At 34.8% G+C, this 17,863-nt stretch overlaps 1 protein-coding gene across 1 annotated transcript; it reads right to left on the bottom strand.

Annotated features, from left to right (window-relative positions):
• Positions 1-98: 98 nt before the first annotated feature.
• LOC106717232 (jerky protein homolog-like) lies at positions 99-1,887 on the bottom strand. The gene has a single exon (XM_014511112.2). The coding sequence runs from the start codon at positions 1,683-1,685 to the stop codon at positions 99-101; it is 1,587 nt and encodes a 528-aa protein (XP_014366598.2). The 5' UTR covers positions 1,686-1,887.
• Positions 1,888-17,863: the final 15,976 nt, after the last annotated feature.

Below are 17,863 nucleotides of genomic sequence, written 5' to 3' on the forward strand. Positions count from 1 at the left end.
AGGACTACAGTCGTAATGCAAATAAAAAGCCCGGCTCGTTGCTTACCGTACATTTACATAATAATTAGGTACCATAAAATACGTAAGGTGTAAATTGTCTATTTAGTCATAAACTGATCTATTTTAGTTTGGCGAGTCCTGTTGATGGACCAGAAAAAATCTTTGTCCCTCAAGTTACGTAGCATCATCTTTTCCGATAAGGACAGGTCATTTTCTTCAGCCCACTCCAAGCAAGTGTTCAAAGATGATATGGCTTGTGAATGAGTAATTTTCTTGACATTTGAAGCAAAATAATCTTCAGCTAAAGACTCGTCATTCTCTTGCGTTATTTGGGTTATGATCTCATCATCAGTTATAGGATCTGTGCAATTCTCCTCTTCACTCATGGACAAGAAAGTGGAAATGGTTTCTTCTGTATAACCACGATTACGTAAAATACTGAGCGGGAGATCGTCTTCTACGTCGAAGTCATCATTTTCTTCTGATCTATCTTCTGTTGAATTTATTTTTTCAGGCCAAAGAGGCTTCCAAGATTTTTCGATAAGAGACGATGATACATGATCCCAACATTGCGCTAGCGAAAAAATGGCGTCTTTAATTGTGACGCTTTTTATAACATCATGCAAGGTTAAAGCCTCATCGGCTTCTTGCTGCACGAACATTTGAATCAGGAGTTTCTTTTTGTAATTTATCTTGACATTTTGGATTACGTTTTGATCCATAGGTTGGATCAAAGGCGTACAATTTGGAGGCATGTACAGTACAGAGAAGTTGCCGTCTTCTGTTGTCAAATCTTCAGCATTTGGATGTCCAGGGGCATTGTCTAAGAGTAGCAATGCTTTTTGTGGCAGTCCCATTTTTTTTAAATGGCGTTTGACTTCAGGAACAAAATGGCCTCTAAACCACTCGAGAAAAATATCTCTGGTTACCCAAGCACGCCTCTGCCCTTCATAATGCACTGGTAATTTTACAGATCCAAAAGATCTTGGCTTTTTTGCCTTCCCCACAACTAGCAATGGTAATTTGTGATTCCCTGTAGAGTTTGCGCAAGGCATAAAAGTTATTCGCTCTTTAGACACTTTCGACCCAGGAGCGCTAGTTTCAGCAGAAGAGGCTAAAGTTTTATCCGGCAGAACCTTCCAAAACAATCCTGATTCGTCGGCATTGTAAATTTGTTCAGGGCAAAGGTTCTTTTCTTTTATCTCGTTTAGGAATTTTTCTTGGAATGGTTGAACAGCTTCCGTATTGCTAGAGACTTTCTCACCTGACACTTTCAGCTGACGTTTGCCATGACGTTTTTTAAAATTATCAAGCCATCCTCTACTAGCAGAAAAATCCGAACCTGTTAGTTTTTTATGGAAGAATCTCGCTTTTTCCATTACGACCTCACCAGACAATGGAATGTGGCGTCGTCTTTGTTCTAAAAACCATGTGAACAGTGCTTCTTCTAGCACTGGATTCTCTGGTAATTTTAGAGTTTTTCTGAACCCTGGTCCTTTCTCAGTTTTAGCTATAAAAGATCTCAATTTTTGCTCATTTTTCTTGAGGTCTGTAATTGTTGATTTTCCAACGCCATACTTACAAGCAAGAGAAGTTGCCGACACTCCGTCCTTTAAACTGTCTAGTATGGTGCACTTTTCGGCTATAGTCAAAGTTTTATGTTTGCGTTTTGGTGTTGGAACCATCTTTATAACCTCAAAAAACACGCCGCGCACGAGTACAGAGCAGAAAAACGTGGAATGGACGCGCAACGTGGCAGTCGTAACTGCAGACTAATTAATAAACAACATAGCAGCGAGGCGAAGGCGAGGAAGTGGGGTGGGGTATGCAGTTCGGATTATAGCGACGTTCGGATTAGCCTGAGTACGAATTATCGAGGCTCTACTGTATTTAATTTTATCTACCTATGGCAAGATTAGCTGCAGATTTTTTAATATCTCTTGTCAATATCAGTTTACCTGTTTAGCCTTAGAAAGTACACAAAAACAATGGATAGAAATTATATTCACATACTCGTGAGCAAAACAAGTCCCTCCTTATGGGTCGTGGCACAGTCGGATACAAAGGCTAGAAAAATGACAACATAATTATTATGTTGAAACTTACTTTGAGCTACTTTAGCAAATAATCCTGCTGCAACAGAATGACTCAAAACTTGAGCAGCAAGCCGAACTTTCATCTTTTGTTTACCATTGGGCTGAAGGTGTTGCTGGGTCAATGCTGGTGCAAAAACGAAGTTAGGGTTCTTTTTATCTATTTTAAAAAATTCTTCAATGTGGCTCCATTTAGCTACTCCTGCAATTATAAATCAATGAATGTTCTTTATTTTTATAAATACAGGTATTAACAGAGAAATGAATATCAATGGTAGGTGTACTTTTGTTTTTAACTTTTAATATATAATCAATATTCTCCAAGGTAAAAGGTTCAAAATAAATATATAATAATCCTGTAATTATTGTAGGACCAAGTAGCAAAACTGATGATTTGGAATATTGAAGTTAAATCGATTCTAGAGGAACTTCAATAAAATGGTACAATGAACTGACTTACAATATTTTTACTATAATGAACCAAAACATTTAATAATTATTGAAATAATTCACACCAGAGGACATCCCTCTTAGACTCGGCCACCATACACCACATAAGCATGCCTAAGTAAACTAAAAGTTACTATGTATGTTAACATTGTTAGTGATAGTTTTGTAACACTGCTAGTAAAACACGCTGTTATACCTACAACTTCAATAATAAGCGATACAAACCTATTCTTCGTTGACCTTCTATTTGTACATCTTGTACATATTGTACATTATGTTTTAAGAAATTGTTTCTAAAACATTTTAGCAAGTGGGGTGGATCTAAGATGGTAGAGTCTGTCCACGCATAGATATTCGTATCTTCAGTAGGTATACTAGTTTTAATATCATTTAACAATTTTGCCAACAGTACCGCACAACAAAGCTCTAAGCGAGGAAGTGACACTTGTTTCACTGGAGCAACTTTTGATTTTGCAGACATAAGTCGTATTGTGACTATATCGTCGACAAGAACTCTGAGAACGTAATTTTCGATTAACTAAGCGATTTAAGATGTGATTGACAATTATTATTTTGTTATAACGATTCACTAACGTTTCCCAAGCCTGAATGAACGTCCCCGTGATCGGGTTAGCTTAATATAGCTCTTAAGCTTCTCCTGTAGCGGTGCTTGCACAGTGCCTTTTTTTTAAAAGTCGGTAAATGCATTTACGCACCCCTACGCCGGGCTGTGCAATGGCGTAGGGAGTGTGGGACTCGCCGGCCACAGAAGGCGACCGGAATACCCACTAAAACCTGACTGCCCTCTGACGCATTATGGCGGACACGACCTACAAATGGTGACAATACCGAGGCGTGGTATTTACCGAGCACCGTGCCATCGCTGATTCACTCGTGTGTGTATGTCGTGGGATAACTATAGTTCGAACTCTGTATGGTACATCACAGCGGGGTATGAACTTTGGCGTTTGTCCCCTACCCGTGTCATTTGAAACTTGGGTCTTTAACAGAACCAAATCACCAACCTTATAATTGGGCGCTGGACTACGATGCTCGTTAGCGTATTTCTTACGTGCCGCTTGGGTACTTTCCTGATCAAGTACGGACGAGATCTCCTTGATGTAAGTTGTGATTTCACCTATGGCGATATCGTTTTCTATAATCGTTCGCATTTCCGAAAGGACATCAGCGGAAGCCCTAATCTCAGGAGCGAAGTTTAGATAAGCAGGCGAGTAGTCTGAGCCTGACGTGATTGCCGAGTTCATCGCAAACCGGATAGCAGGTAAGTGGATATCCCATGAAGTATGGTACCCAAATGATAGTTGAAGTCTTTCGACTGTCATCAGGGTTATCTGACATCTTCGAGCGGGCGTGGACTTGCGGGTATTCCAATAAAATAACTGTTGTAATAATTATCACAATTATAACTATCGATGATACTCGTACAATCAATGTCATTACTAAAGTAATTTAGGATTGTTAAGATAGAATTGGATTTAAGTATAGTAACGTCCACCGAGCACGTGGTTGCGTGCGCACCTTATGACGATTGAAACCGAACTGACAGATTTGTCAAGATGGCCGCCCTACCAGTCCTCGCTGTTCGTTATGGGTATTGACTGCGCCAACATAGTTATTTTTATTTTTTATAGAAATGTAGGTATATTAACATGTTATTTAGCTTAAGGCTTATTAATTCAAAATTCTTATTGGAGATAATAAAGGATAATATTTCTACTCAGGGTCGCGTTACTAGTTCGCGGGTATTGATCAACTTTGCTTTTACCCACTTATTATAAATTTTGTGACAATATTGTGCTTTTAAATTAGACCATTTTAAACAAAATACATATAAACAACACAAGTCCCTGTGCTCGATCAGTCATATACCTGTGAAGTGGCGGCTCGGAGGGAAACTTCTGGAACAGTCCGAGCATACGCTGGACAGATCCTACTCAGGAATTTGGTGACACTGACCTCGATGTTGATTTGTAGTGATGATAAGAAAGGTTGTACCTTATTTCATCCTAAGCTCTTTACATGGACTGCGGAATGCGTTTCATTGAACCAAATACTGTGAGTACCAATACAGTCAAAGTAGCATTTTAATAATGAAAATGCTTTAACCAATAATTTCTATTATGAAGTAAAAAAGAAATCGAAAACGAAGATCGAAAACCCATCTGAAAAAGACAAGACAGCCATTAGGACAAATCTAACAACTAAAACACCGAATAAATGTAGATTATTTTCCCATACATACCACGGCTGCTGCTACAAATTTAATTTTGGTTTTAAAGGACTTTTAAACCAATCCTCTCGCGATTTCCCACCTCTCCCTGTGAAACAGCGAAGGGGTCAATCAACGTGCTGAGCCCTAAGGCTTCAGGTTTGAAGAATTATGATATTAGCAGCATAAAACACTTACCACTATTAATTATTTTGGCTAACCTGCCATAATATTCTCAATATCAAGTGCGATCACGAATGAGTTAAATTCTCTAAAAGTAGAATAGCACCAGCACAAATAATAAATCTGAGGAAGGTAGACTACCACCGGCAGTTGATTTTGAGGCCGTTGTAACAGGGAACAACTCTACCCATCGCGTACATGTATCTTCTACTATTAGAATCCATTTATTACCTTTACTCGTTTCAGGGAGTGGACCAAACAGGTCTACGGCGACTACTTCGAAGCGACGCGCCGTGAAGGGCGTCTGCAATAATCCTACCGGCTTCCTGTTCTCTGCCTCATAGCGCTGATAACTTCTTTTATTTTTAAATGCACGCATACATGAATGCATTCTTTTACATGTTAAAGCTACGAAAGTTTTTGCAACGTATTAAGACTACAACAATGCTTCATTAGTTGGTAAAGTGGACTCATCTAACTGAATTGGAAATTAACTAGTTTTCAGACGATTGCACAAAAACTTTTCAATGTGTTCGCAAAATATGTGTTAGTACAGTGGAAGTGGACTGCTATAGAAACACTTGTATTTGGTCTAAAGAACGTTTATTATATTTTTTAAACTATTACAATTTTCAAAGCAGCGTATTTGACTCTACACACACAAGAAGAAGACACTAAGTACGAGCCCATAGACACAGTGCAGAGAAGACACCATAGATTAAAAAACTGTTTATAAAATGTTGCCTTATTTTAACACATATGATCGTAATGTATATTGATGATGGATGGATAGACTAATACGAGTTTGATTTGTATACCAAACCACTTACTCTTCTAGGTATTACGAATATGTACGGTACTTGTTCTTGTTTGATATGCGCCTGTTTTTGGGGAAAAACAATCCACTTTCCAATGACTTGGTCGTTATTTAGGGAAGCGACCACCTCCCTAATGCACTGTCTTGTCTCGTGCGTTGAGTAAGATACTGTTTATATTACGAATATTGTTATATAATAGCGAATGACTGAGGTTCTCGGTACCTATTGCCTGTAGACCAAGATCATCTGCCAACTCCCTTTTTACGTACGTTCTCTGCGAACCAGAATCTAGAAGTATTCTTACTTTCCTCTCTTGTTTATCAGTAGATACTTTGACTACTAGTGTCTGTAACAAGGTAGTTATGTTATTACTTGATAAATTATTGTATACTTCCTTATTGCTATCGCAATGCTTTTCTGGTGCATTTTGTTCACACGTCTTCGGTTGTTCGTAGTGTTTTGGGCAAAAGATAACTAAATGCCTCTTACTACAACACATACATCTAATAAATGCTTTACAATACTTGGCGAGATGTCCTTTCTTTAAACATATGTAACATCCACCCTTTTTCTTTATTGCATTCTTCTTTTCGTCGAGCGACAGTTTATCTGCTTTGTTGCACTCAAGAGTGTTATGACCTTTATCACAGAAAAAACAAATGATCACCTTACCTTCTTTTTCTTTGATGACATTGTTCTCCTGCTTCGTCGTGAAACATGACGTCGTTGGAATAACCTGTTTTGGAACGCTGTTATCAAAGGAAAACTTAGCAAGGTCACACCTGCCCTGCGCCTCAACTTCATTTTCTAAAAATGTCATTAATTGTTGAAGTTTCGACCCTTTCTGCGTTGGAATTTTAGCCCATTGCACTAAAATATCATCGGGCAACGATGATTCAATTAATGGTAATAGAATGCACTCATATTTATCCCTACCTATGCCTAATGATTCTAATATTTGCAAGTTTACAGAAATTTTATCAAAAATGCCAACAATATCTAAATTATTTTTCGAAAGTACAACATCTAAAATTTCGCGAACATAAATCTCAATTAATACTTCATCCCTGGCGAATCGTTTCTTCAATGTGTCTATGACTTTTTCGTAATTATTCTTTGTAGGCGGGTAGCTTTCCACCAACGTTCTCGCCTTCGAATGTTCCGCCATGCAACTTAATAGATATGTAAATTTTTCTTCATTCTGTATCCTTGCATCTAAATGAATTTTCTCATACTGTGTCCAAAACGGAATCCAAGACTTTGGATTGTCGTCAAATTTTCTCATATCCATTTTGGGTATGTGAAATTGTATTTGTGTGCATTCTTGTTTGTTCAGGTCTGGTCTATTAAATTTTATTTCCAGCCATTTTTTCTCAATTTCTTGACAATCGTCGAATTCTTTTGTTACTGTTTCTTCGTCATAGTTGACGTCTTGCAACAAAAATCAATCAACAATTTCTTGAATTTTATGATCCAAACTTATAATTGCTTTAAATTTTGCTTCCAAAAATTCGATATCGACGTTGGTTAATTTTTCTTCCGTCGCCGTGTGTCTATTAAAAATACGTCTGAGCTGAGACCTTTCTCTAATTAATTTTTGAAGGTCCATTTTTTTATACGTATTTCTTCGGCTTATTTTTCCACTTATATGTGGTCATTAGTCACGGTCGCCACTAATATGTTGGGGATATTTTCTATCTCCGTATCTTTAGACTGCCATTTTTACAGTGACATCTATCTATATTTTTAGTTTCATATTCATATTTCTTGTTTTTGCCTGTCTTAAGATCTAAGTAGGTTTTAATCCACAACAAATATCCTACTAAAGGAAAACACCGTTGCCAGAAAACTTAGGGCACACAACACCTGAAATAAGACGAATTGAAAAATAGTTCTTACTATATTATCAAACTACAACACAACAAGACAATAACTGTTTCTGAACTTTATTTCTAGAGGTATTTCTTTGGACCCTCACAATGATGTCGATGCCTATAGCTCAAGGTTTGAAGTGCTTTTTGCTGAACGTAAAATGTTCAATTAACAAATGTTTGGGCATGTCGTCCACTTTCTCCATGTGCTGCTAATTACAAAACCGCTAATGTTTTGACCACTAACTTTTATAATAATAATAATAAATAAAAATAGATCCGACGATGGCTGTGCCACTGGATGTCAGGATGGGGGATTAACCGCAGACCAGAGCAGGCCGCGAAGGTGTTAGGCGTGCTCGTTCAGATTCGGCAACGCGACACTGTCTTCTGGGATTTCTTCTCGTGTTATCTTTGGTTTTTGTGGTCTGGTTGCTTTCTTTTTTGTTTTTTTATCCATTGCTATTGCTAGTATTGATTGTATAAATACATAAATTATATTTAAATTTGATTGGGGAAAAAAAATCGTTTTGACAGAATCAAACGTTGCCATAGATAAATGAATATGAAAAAAAAATCATTTATTTATTTAGTTTTAAGATTAACTTATTCTACTGGCGGTTACGTAACTCCTCTGTAGGCAGCTGTATTATTTAATGATAATGTCTCACGAAAGTTTGAATAATTTAATAGCTCTCTTGATAATGTAACATACACTTATACATAGTAATATAGTAAGTAACAGTATAGTAAGCCTAATAGGCTTATTATAGAATACTTTTTGTTTCTGTCTAAGGTGTCTTAAGACTTTCGCATTATTTAATAAGTTGTGTATGCTGTCCAGCTCTGTGTTTTTTAGTTCTACAGTTAGTCTAAGATCCCGCTGCAGGATTGGTGTGCTCATCGACTTTTTGTTTAAAACCAAATGTTTATGTCTATTTATAGTTAAAAGAATATATATTTACTAGGGTGCCTATCAAAATTTGGCCGCCATTATTTTTTTAAAAATTATTTTTAATTGATTTTTGGTAAAAAATTTCGTTTATTTATTTTTTAAATAAAATAACGTCTACATAACGGTAATTAATATCAAGATTCTAAAAAATCACGGTTGCCGTTGCGCACCTGGCCGCACCTCTTTGCAGCCAGGTGTAAACAGGTATGATTTCGATAAATTTATACGTTTATAACCTATTTTTATTAATTATATGTCAAATTAAAGCTAATTTTTTTCTATTAATTATCATATAAAGTTGCTTAATTAAATCTGGCCGCAAATAAGGGTTACTGGCTGTTAAAGATAATAAATATTTAAGGTAGAGTGAAAGAGAGTTAGCGCGTAACATCATTTGTCAGACGAGGACAGCGATTGCCGGCTGTGCGACGCTTTTAAGCCATTGCGCATGCGTCGAACGTTAGTGTTCTCAACCACCGGGGAGTAATAGAGACGACTTATAATAAATACTCCAAAAAATATGTAATTTTTTTCAAAATGACAAATTTAAAAATTGCAACAATTACATTTTGAAAAAAAAACAATCTCAAACAAAATGCACTCAAAAGTAACCTAAAAAAACCAATTTCAAACAAAATGCACTCAAAAGTAACCTAAAAAACCAATTTAAAACAAAATGCACTCAAAAGTAACATAAAAAAACAATTTTAAACAAAATGCATTCAAAAGTACCATAAAAAACAATCTCAAACAAAATGCACTAAAAAGAAACAAAATAATGACATGAAAACTTCTTTCTTTCTTTCTTCTCTCTTTCAAAAACCCTCTAAACTCTAAAGAAAGTTCTCTTCTTTCTTGTAACATGTCTATATTGTATAATTATTGTTATTTCGCAGTCGGTGTCGGCCGAAGTAAATATAATATTATACATTTTATATTTGAGATGTGTGAGACATACTTACGTTTATGTCCCTACTTAGGCCGAAACCGACTCCAAAATAACAATAATTATACAATATAGACATGTTACAAGAAAGAAGAGAATTTTCTTTAGAGTTTAGAGGGTTTTTGAAAGAGAGAAGAAAGAAAGAAAGAAGTTTTCATGTCATTATTTTGTTTCTTTTTAGTGCATTTTGTTTGAGATTGTTTTTTATGGTACTTTTGAATGCATTTTGTTTAAAATTGTTTTTTTATGTTACTTTTGAGTGCATTTTGTTTTAAATTGGTTTTTTAGGTTACTTTTGAGTGCATTTTGTTTGAAATTGGTTTTTTTAGGTTACTTTTGAGTGCATTTTGTTTGAGATTGTTTTTTTTTTGAAGTCGGCTATTTTTTTTTCTTAAAATTTTTGTTTTATTTCACAATTTTTAGTGAATTTGAAGTTCAATTACAAATTTCCTTAATACATACCTATATAAAGACATAAATAAGACAAATAAAGAAAAGGACTTTCCTATTTGATATGTGTGTACTTCAATTCAAAAACTAATTTAGAATGCAGCAGATAACAACTTATCCTTTAAACAATGAAATAATTATCAAAATCGGTATACAAATTGAAAATTAACGAACTAATACATCGTAGCGTGCCTTTAATTTTGTCCAGCCGCGCGCCGCAGTAGCATTTTTCGAATGCGCGTAGTTTTTAATTATTTAATATCTCCCAAACTATTGATCAGAATTACATAGTTTAATGGCTAATGTAATCTGCATTTAATACTATAGCCATCAAATATATTTATTTGGATAAGGATTCATATCGAATGTAATATAATAGCGCCGTAAGCTTACGACGCTGTTTTTCGTGTGCATTTTAATCGAAGTTTGTTCACAATAACATGGTTTTTGCGAGACATCCATAGATGATAGATATATGCCACCGAAGACTTTTATTTAGCAAATTTAAGGATCTATAATTACTCCATACTTATTTTTATGTAAGTCATATAGTTTGACCTACGTAAGCCCAGAAAGCCAAATTGTGCTTTTCGTGTAGCATTTTTCGTTTCCGCGTAATTTTATTCTTACGATATCTCCTAAACTATTAGACAGAATGATATAGTTTCAATTGCAAATATAATCTACATTAAATTCTCTTGATAATGAACATGTTTATTTACATAAGGGTTAATACTGAACTCGAATAATAGCGTCGGAAATAGGGCATGAATTTAATTGATATTTCTGAAGAAAAAAATGGTTATTGTGAGAAAACTATAAAAGATAGATATATGCTATAGGTATCCTACGAGATTACTTTACGCTGACAGCAAGTTGTTGAGCATTAGGAAATTATACATACTACACTTGTTAATAACAAAACACAAATCAGTTTTCTATAATTCTAAATTGGATACTAGAAGAAGCAAAAAAGCAATCAATGAAGGTATGGTAAAAACATGTTTTGCTTGGCGTCAATATAAAAAACAATCAGAATACATATACAATAAAACCAATAAAATTCTAAATATGTCACATTTGAACCTACATGATTTAAAAAATATTGTTACGAATTGGCTTAATCAACTAGAATATGATGAAGTAGAAATGTTACTTAACGCACCATAACAGACACATTCAGAAACAAAATAGACCAAAATACTCACACTACTAGTTCCACGCATACACTTTCATGCACTTGCAGTTTAAACGCACACAACACAACACAACAACACGCGTGCATTTACACTTAAAAGCAAACACACATGCAATGTATTAGTCTAAGTCATAACGAAATGTAACAAAATAAAAATGTATAAAATTTCATATGTTATGGAAGAACGGGGCATCCTGACACAAGTATGTACTTACTTAAAAGGGTGCCTCAACCTAAAATTTGTTTGTAATAATTGTGTTTTGAAATAAATAAAATTTATTATTATTATTATTATTATGCTATCGCTGACTTTTATTTAGCACATTTAAAGAGCTACAATTCGCCATACATCATTTTTATGTAGGTCCTATAGTTTAGCCTACGTAAGCGCTGAAAGCAAAAATGTCCCTAATTTTCGCAACAAATTTTGAAGCTATATTCAAAATCTACTAGTCTTCTAGTTATTTAAAAAAAAAAACAAAAAAATGGGACCCACCTGCAAGCACTTCCTTTCGATTAAAATATTTTTTATCAAAATCGGACCACCAGGGGCGGAGTTTCGCGGTAACACACATAAAAAAAAAAAAATACAGTCGAATTGATAACCTCCTTCTTTTTGAAGTCGGCTAAAAAATGACATTAATCAATTTTTTAAATAAATAATTATTTAAAAAATGTATTGATTATATTTTTTAAATTGTTAATTTTTTGATAAATGCAGTAATTCATTTTTATAAAAATAAGAAATTAAAAAAAAAAATTAACAAAAAAACCTCAAAGTTAGAACTGTGTCATTTATATTGCAACTATAACCTATATTATTCTTAAATTCAATTCAACTTTTACTTACGGTTTGTGTTTTGCAAAAATCTTCAAATTCTTGTTTATCTTTTTGCTTCAGAACCACAATTTTTTTAGACACTCTGAATGATATCCAAAATCATTAGTAGAGTCAATTGTAAATAAAAGGTCATGATATTTATATTTTTTTTTACGACGAAACAATAACATTAGCGAGCACTTTTGGAATGAGATATTATTAAAGTCAAGTACATTGCTTTTTTCGTTACACAAAAAACACGACTTCATCTTTATCAATTCTATTTTACGTTAATTAATATAATAATTTTTAGATGCACAAATAAAATAACAATGTAAATATAAAACGTTGTTTATTACGAACTCCAAAAAGGACAAATGATGTTGTTGATTGGATGTGGTTATGTTGGATCTTGAGAAGAGAAACGCTGTTACTTGTTCGAAATTTTATTAGCGACTCGCCATCTTTTACAAAAGTAATAGATAATTGAATAGATCATAGATCAATGAATCGATAGTTCGTTTACATTATTGATCATAGAGTAAATATCGATTATAAACTAACATGCCCCCCACCAAAAAGGGCACAGGCCTTTTTAAGAAAGTTAATGAAATTGAAATTAAACTGTATATAAACCAAAGAATGAATTAATAGCAAACTGTCAAAATTTTAAGTTGTAAACACAAATGAATGAAAATCTTAAGTAATACAAATATGCAAATATGAAAACAAATGTACGAAATTATCCTAGTATTTACAAAACATCCTAATTTTAATTAATCATCCTTATAGTTAAATCGCTGTAATCAGTACAAATCAAAGTAAATGTAAACAAACTTAGCATAAATCAAAATGAAAAGAAAAACAAAATAAATAAATCTCAAAACCAAAATAAAAACTTAAAACATAACTGCTGAAATCAATATAACAAACATAATCAATTAGTTTTAAGTAGTTGCAAATTAAATATGTACACAATACAAACAAACATTAATTAAGAATCTAAGGTAAGTATTGAAAGTATGAATCAAGTAAACTTATTAGCTACAACAATTTATAAAGAAAAATGATATAACATATATCTACTTGATAAGTTTTACAGTAAATTATGAATCAATGTTAATAGGTAAATGACACAATTTAAGCACATTTCTTTTAGTAACACTATCACCACACTTTACACTATACACTCTGGTTATCCCGTCTGGTCCAGGATGTTTGTTGAGTATGCGCCCCAGCATCCACTTCCCCGGAGGCATATTGTCTTGTTTTATTAATACAATATCATTAATTGAAAATTCTTTTTTAATTTTCAACCATTTGGGTCTTTGTTGTAATCTTGTTAGATATTCTTGTTGCCATCGATGCCAAAAATCATTTAAAAGTTTCTGTGTATAAAGCCATCTAGTATGTAAGTTAAAATTAATGTTAGTTAAATTAGGTGTAGGAACAATTTTAAGGGCTTCTCCAACTAAAAAATGTCCTGGTGTCAGCGGGTCCACATTATCTACATCACTGTCATCTATTGGTGTCAACGGCCGAGAATTGAGACAAGCTTCTACTTGACACAAAAGTGTGCTCATTTCTTCGAATGTTAAATTTGTTGTCAAAACCCTCTTCAAATGACCTTTCATTGATTTGACTCCAGCTTCCCAGAGTCCACCGAATGTTGGACTGTAGGGAGGAATGAAATGCCACTGAGTACCATCCATAGCCAAGGTGTTTGCAGTTTGTTTATGTAATGATTCTAAATTAGCTTCATCTAGGGACTCCTTTAGTTCTCTATTTGCAGCAATAAAAGTTCTACCCTGATCGCTCCACATCTGAGCACAATGCCCTCTGCGCGACACAAAACGTTTGAATGCTGCAATAAAAGCTTCTGAGGTTAAGTCGCTCACCAATTCTAGGTGTATAGCCTTTGTAGATAAACAAATAAATATAGCAATGTAAGCCTTGCTTGTGCGAATGCCCTTGCCCTTGGACATGAGGATGTTGAATGGTCCCGCGAAATCTACGCCGCTGTTGAGAAAAGGTCGTGATGGAGTTACTCGCTGACTCGGTAGATCACCCATGAGTTGACTTCTTGTTTTGGCTCGAAGTTTTGCACAAATTAAGCATTTAAAAGTATGTGATTTAACAATGCTTTTTGCTCTTATAATCCAATATTTCGTTCTCAAATATGAAAGCATGAGTTGCAATCCACCATGTAAAGTTTTTCTGTGTGCATCAGCTACAATAAGTGCGGTAAGTTTAGACTTGGAGTCGAGTATAATTGGATGTTTACTGTCTTCACTTAAGTTTGCATGACGCAATCTTCCTCCAACTCTGATAACTCTTTCTTTATCAAGAAAAGGGTTCAAAGTTTTAAGGTGACTGTTTGGTTTGACATATTCAAACATCATAATATTTCTTATGTCATCACTGAAATGTTCGCTCTGATCCTTTTTTATACAGATTAATAAAGCTTGATTTAATTCTTCTGTTGTAATGCTGGACTCTTTGTGTTCCCTTTTTCTGAAATTTAGAAATCTTCTACTGTAAACAATTATTTTTTGAAGTTCTTCTAGTGTATCAAAATTATCAAAATCTAAAAATTTATTTGAATAGTTATCTTCAGTTTCCATGGTATTTAAACAAACTTGTACAGATATCTTCTCGAGATGAGTTGATACAATGTTAGGTCTGGAAAATGTTATTGTCTTTTGTAGAAGCCATGAAGGGACATTCCACCATAAAGTATCGTTTTGAAGTTCATCGACACTGCAACCTCTTGAGGCAACATCTGCCGGGTTCTCCTGAGACTTAACATGATACCATTGACTGTTGTTGATGTTGTCCAATATCTCCACTACTCGATTAGCGACAAATGGTTTCCATCTGTTTGGTTCTCCTAGCAGCCATGCTAACACAACTGAAGAGTCTGTCCATGCATAAACTTGATTTGATGGTATTCTCATTGCATTGGTTACATGGTGTAATAATTTTGATAGTAGGACTGCACCACATAACTCAAGACGTGGTAGGGATATTGTTTTCACTGAAGCAACTTTATTACATTTTTGATTAAGACCTGGTGACTTTTCTAATTTGCTTTCTAATTGTTTGAATCTTCTCAATGCTATCTCTCGACTATTTCCTTCCATGGATTTAGGATTGTCTGTTTTGAAAGGTAATTGTACAATATATCTGCCATTGCTACTTCTTGATGTTGTATTCTGAAATAATTCTTCACAAATTTGTTCATCTTGCGTTAATTTTCTTTTAGAAGTTGTATCTATTTCCCATAGTGATTTTAACATATCATCTAGGTTTGTAATTTGATGCATAACTATAATATTTTCTTGGGTTGATTGTAAACTATCATCTATTGTTCCAAAAATTATATAACCTAATGTGGTGTTTTGAGCACATGGTGTTCCCGGTGGGCCTCTTATAACCTCACTCAGTATTATTTGTGAATATACATCTACTCCCAACAGTAGGTCTACAGATCTTGAAATGTTGAAACTTGGATCGGCTAACTCAAGTCCTTGTATGTGGGGCCAGTCGCTGTATTGCAATGTTGTGTTTGGTATTCTTGAAGTAAGTTGCCTGGAAATCACAAATGCCTTTATTTTGATGCTAAAATCTTTCATAAATCTGGAGCTTACTTCAATTTGAATTGATTCATTTATCCTTGACTTTACTGATCCCACCCCGATGATGTTTCCTTTTGTTGAATATCTCTTTGCCTTTAACAATTGAGCGGCTCGCTCGCTTATTAAACAACCTTGTGAACCTGGATCGATTAATGCTCTTAAAACAGTTGTGTATCCATCCTCGCTTTTAACAGCTACTATTGCCGTCCCTAATAAAACTGTTTTATTGTATGTTGTATGTGATTGTGAAGTCGCTACTGTATTAATTTGAATTGGTGTTTCTTCAACATTTGCATTTAAAACCGTAGGTTGAGAATGATTTGCAATGTTACCTTGGGTACTCGCTGTGGGTGAATGATGAAGAAGCGTGTGATGCCGTTTGTGACAAATCCTGCAAGTGCTAGATGATCGACAATATTTGACAGGATGTCCTGGAATTAAACAGTTGTAACAGATGTTATTCTGATTGATATATTCTCTTCTCTTTTGTAGATTCATTTTTCCAAAACTTTTGCAGTGACAAAGTGCATGATGTTCTTTACATAAGACACATCCTTTAAAATTTGTTGTAGTGTGACATGTGTGGACTGTATTTTTCTCTTTTGTAGATGACTGCAATAATTCGAGCGTTCTAAATTTAATTTCTAGAAACTTTTTTAAAATTGAAAATGTAGGTAGATCTCCGGAAACTTCCTTGCTTACATATTCTTCCCATCCCTTTTGTGACTCTAGATCTAATTTATTGGTAATTATATAAACAATTAGAGGGTCCCATTGATCTGTATTAATGTTTAAATTATTAAGGCTATGGAGGCATTGGTTAGTGGTATCAAATAGAGCTTTTATATGACTCACCGATGGACTCTGCAACTTTTTCTGGTTAAATAATTTCCTGAAAATTGATGTTACAATGAGACGTTTATTGTTATATCGCTGCCTCAACACCTCCCAGGCTTGATCGTAGTTGTCCTCCGTTACTTGTATATGTTTAAGTTAATATTCTGCTTCCCCGCTGACACTCAATTTTAAATATTGTAGTTTTTGTACTTTACTAATTCCATCGTTCTTGTGAATGAGGGAGATAAAAAGGTCTTGGAATGTTGGCCAATCTTCATAATTACCGGCGAATGTGGGTACTTCTATATTTGGTAATTTTACCTGCTGCTTCATACTTGGTGGGCTGCCGATAGCTGGTATGCTGCTGCTTTGGGGATGTGCTGGCTGAAGAAAATCTTTCATAGCTGCTTTACCTTGAATGTAGGTCTCTTCGCAGTCGACGAATACTTCGTTCTTGAAATACTCCAATGATTTTCTTTGTTCTTTCGTTACTATCCTTATTAAGCTGTTATGATTATTTGTGAAGGCGACCCAATATTCTTGTAAGATCGACATCTTGGTTTCAACATATCCTTCGGTCAGACGACTTTTTGGAGTCTTCTTGAAATTCTCGTAAATTCGGGTAATGTGTTGGCGTATGTCTTGGAGCACTGTTAATAATTGTTCTACGTTATCCATATTTTCTACCAATTTTTCTAATTTTGAATAAAACGCTGAATATTCGGCTCGATGAGGCCACTATGTTGATTGGATGTGGTTATGTTGGATCTTGAGAAGAGAAACGCTGTTACTTGTTCGAAATTTTATTAGCGACTCGCCATCTTTTACAAAAGTAATACCTAGTCTTGCCATATATTCTGTCCCTACCTAAAACATGTCTATCTTAAAAATAAACTAACAAAAAGTAATGAAATACAACACAGTTATTCTTTATTAACTATTTAAAGGAACTTATAAGAAATTTACTCAAAATGACCCCCTTTTGCCTTCACACACATCTTCAATCGGTCCGGCCACTCATCTATCGCCGCACGCACCGTATCCAGAGGTATCGAAGCTGCTGCTGCCACCAAATCACGTTTCAACAACTCAATATTGCGGTGAGGTTTCGAGCAGGCCTTCTCCTCTAAAACTGACCACAGTCGGTAATCCAGAGGGTTGAGGTCTGGACTTCCCGAGGGCCAATCTTCACACGCGATAAAACCCGGCAAATTGTCCTTTAGCCACTGCTGAGTGGTTCGTGCTTTATGTGCCGGGGCCGAGTCCTGTTGAAAGATCCAATGCTCATTGGAAAACATTGATTGAGTGAGTGGCTTCACAACAGGCTCCAAAATGTCACTTTGGTAGTTTGCCGCCTTCGTTTTTACGCCATTT

The sequence above is a fragment of the Papilio machaon genome, chromosome 28 (genome assembly GCF_912999745.1).
Source record: "Papilio machaon chromosome 28, ilPapMach1.1, whole genome shotgun sequence".
In the NCBI taxonomy this organism is placed as follows: Eukaryota; Metazoa; Arthropoda; class Insecta; order Lepidoptera; family Papilionidae; genus Papilio; species Papilio machaon.